This window comes from Fonticula alba (assembly GCF_000388065.1).
Source record: "Fonticula alba strain ATCC 38817 unplaced genomic scaffold supercont2.7, whole genome shotgun sequence".
NCBI classification, from domain to species: domain Eukaryota; order Rotosphaerida; family Fonticulaceae; genus Fonticula; species Fonticula alba.
The window spans coordinates 1,542,166-1,544,927 of NW_009242977.1; the positions used below are offsets into that span (position 1 = coordinate 1,542,166).

Sequence of the window (2,762 nt, forward strand, 5' to 3'; positions counted from 1 at the left end):
GCCAAAAATCTCTGCCCCTCAGTGCCGGACTGCCCGCATCTGGCTCCTGAGGAGAAGATGCGGCAGTTCAACTACCGTCTTCGCGAGCACGTCTGGGCCGAAACTTCGCGCCTCGAGTGCAACCAATTCAAGGTGCGCGCGAGAACGCTGTTCCTGGCGGGGGGGGGGGGGGGGGGGGGGGGGGGGGGGGGGGGGGGGGGGGGGGGGGGGGGGGGGGGGGGGGGACTCAGCCGCTGGGCACCAATTTCCCAGCCGTGATGGTAGGGCCCTGGGCTCTTGCGTTCTCGCCACCCGTTTCTCGAGAGGGTTGACACTCCAATGCACTCGGGCCGCCAGGGCGGCGGGGGCTGATCCCTCAGCGGGGGTTTGTCCCCCTGGCGGCGGGCGCCCAGAGGGGCACACCCCCTATCCGGCCGCCTGCGCAGCATGGGCCCAGCTACCCCCCTGGAAAGAGTTTGAGCTTGGATAACACACCTCAGAGCCTGGGTGCCTCTGTGGGGGGGGGGGTCTCAAGGGCCGCGCGTCTGTGGTGCCCCTTGTTCCTGTGCTACGCCCAGGGGAGAATGGCCGCACATGGGCGGCTCCGAGTCCCTCGGCGGTAAGCTCGGCCGCCCTCGAGAGAGGCGCACACATTGCGAAGGGCAGGCAGACCAGAGGCGCTCCGGCTGGGCTTTTGGCCAGCCGGGCATGCAGGGGTGGGACTTGGTCGAGGGCGCCTCGTCTCGGTGCGAGGGAGCAGGTGAAGGAGAGAGAGAGAGAGAGAGAGAGAAACGGAGGGCGCCCTGTGCATCGCGGCGGCCAGGACACCGACAGCCGAAATATCTCCGTGTGACACCCGGCACAGCAGTGTCCTGTTGTCGCGTATCTCCCCGGGCGCCATTGGGGGGCGCTGGTGGAGGGCATGTGCGTGTGTCGGCGGGTCTCTCCCGCGTGCCTGTCTCGCGGGTGTCGCCAGCGTCCCAGCCGGGGGAGGGGGCGCGGCGGGGGAGCAAGAGCGGCGGGGGGGGGGTTGCCTCGCTCTTCGCGGCTCGGTCTCTTTTCCGCCCCCGGCCCCGGCCGCGACCTCGCGGGTTATGAGGCCCCGTGTCGGGTCCCGAGCAGACCGGGGCGAGGCCTCTGAAGTTGTCTTTTTCCAGTTTTGGCTCCTGTCCTCTCTGTAAAAACTTCTTGATTCGCAAAGTACGCGCCTGCTGCGGTTCTCCTTCTTTTTGTTCCACCCTCGTCGCGCCGCGCGCACTCGTCGCCGCCGTCGCTCGCCACACACTCACCCGCTCCCCTCTCTCCTCCTTCCCCTCCCCCCTCCCCCCCCTCCCCCGCCCCGGCGGCTGCGCACACAGAATGGTCGGCACCAAGGGTTACCGCTCCGGCACTCGTCACCTCTTCGCCAAGAAGTTCCGCAAGCATGGCGTTCCTTCTCTCTCCACCCACCTGAAGGTCTACAAGGTCGGTGATATCGTCGATGTCGCTGCCGATGCCTCCATCCACCGCGGTATGCCCCACAAGTTCTACCACGGCAAGACTGGTGTCGTCTTCAACGTCACCAAGCGCGCTCTGGGCCTCATCGTCAACAAGCGCCACGGCAACCGCATCATGCCCAAGCGCATCAACGTCCGTGTTGAGCACGTCAAGGTTCGTTCACACCCCCCATCCCCCCCCCCCGGCCGGCCCCTCCCTTCTCGCCCTCCATGTGTCCGCCCGATTCTCACCACGCACCTCTGCTCGCCCATCTGCACACTTGACCACACTCCCCCCATTTGGCCGTGGTCTTGTGTTGCACTGGTGCTTGCTGGGTTTTGGTCTTCCCTTTCCTATTTTGAATCCGGCCATCCTCTCTCTCTCTCTCTCTCTCCCCCGTCCCGGCGTGTCTCTCTTTGGATCTCGTTCGTCTCCCCCTTCCCCCCTGTTCTTCTCGTGTATCCTTTGTTCGCCCACCGCCTGCGCTCGTTCGCGTGTGTATGCGTCTCTCTTCCTTCACCCGTTCGTCGCGTGGCTGGGACTCTCCCCTCTCGTGTATCTTCCCCTGTATATCCCACCCTCCCTCCCTTTGTGGCGCGCCCCCCTCCTTCGGCACATTCATAGCACTCCAAGTGCCGCGACGACTTCCTCAACCGCGTCAAGGCCAACGAGGCCGCCAAGGCTGAGGCCCGCGCCAAGGGCGAGATCATCCAGCTCAAGCGCCTGCCCGCTGGTCCCACCCCCGCCCACACCGTCGAGGTCAGCGAGGACAACCTCGTCACCTTCGGTGCCGTCCCCTACGAGCTCCTCATCTAAGTGGCCATCATCAGCCGCTTCTGACGAGGAGGGGTGCATGCCTGCCGCGGGGGTGTGCCCGTGTGCTGGCGCGCTGGGCCTTGCTGGGCCCCCCCCTGTGCGCCACGTCTCGCGCCACCCCCCGGGCTGCTGCGTTCTCCCCGATGCCCGTCCTTGTTGGTGTGTCCGGGCTCCTCAACTGGGTCCTGCGATGCAGCCACACCTCTGCGCATCCCCTCGCGGTCGATGCTCCTGGTGGTGGCCCTCTGCGCCGCCGTCCACGTGCTCCTCGGTTTCCAATACATCCACAAGCCTAGATTTTGTCCCCTTCTCGCCCGTGTGTATGTGTGCGCGTGTGTCTTTTTCCTTGCGGCGAGAAAAGCAGGAGACCCTCACCAAGGGCTGGCGGCCCTGTGGGCGTGCTCTGATGATATGTGACCGCGGGCGGCGTTCCGCGTGCCGGCTGGTTTTCTGTGATTCTGGAGCCAGGGTGCAAGCGCGGGGGGGGGGGG

The 2,762-nt window shown here is 66.2% G+C and overlaps 1 protein-coding gene across 1 annotated transcript; it reads left to right on the plus strand.

Moving 5' to 3' along the window:
- Nucleotides 1-1,149: 1,149 nt before the first annotated feature.
- H696_04529 (50S ribosomal protein L21e) lies at nucleotides 1,150-2,568 on the plus strand. The gene is made up of 3 exons (XM_009498409.1): nucleotides 1,150-1,179; nucleotides 1,338-1,629; nucleotides 2,080-2,568. Exons 2-3 carry the CDS (start codon nucleotides 1,339-1,341, stop codon nucleotides 2,269-2,271), a joined length of 483 nt encoding a protein of 160 aa, XP_009496684.1. The 5' UTR covers nucleotides 1,150-1,179; nucleotide 1,338; the 3' UTR covers nucleotides 2,272-2,568.
- The last annotated feature ends 194 nt before the right edge of the window (nucleotides 2,569-2,762 follow it).

What these genes read in the sequence shown, in the direction of transcription:
- H696_04529 (XM_009498409.1), top strand. Translation starts at nt 1,339, where the DNA reads ATGGTCGGCACCAAGGGTTACCGCTCCGGCACTCGTCACCTCTTCGCC. An exon ending in TCCGTGTTGAGCACGTCAAG is followed by an intron (nt 1,630 to 2,079) that starts GTTCGTTCACAC and finishes GCACATTCATAG; the next exon opens with CACTCCAAGTGCCGCGACGA.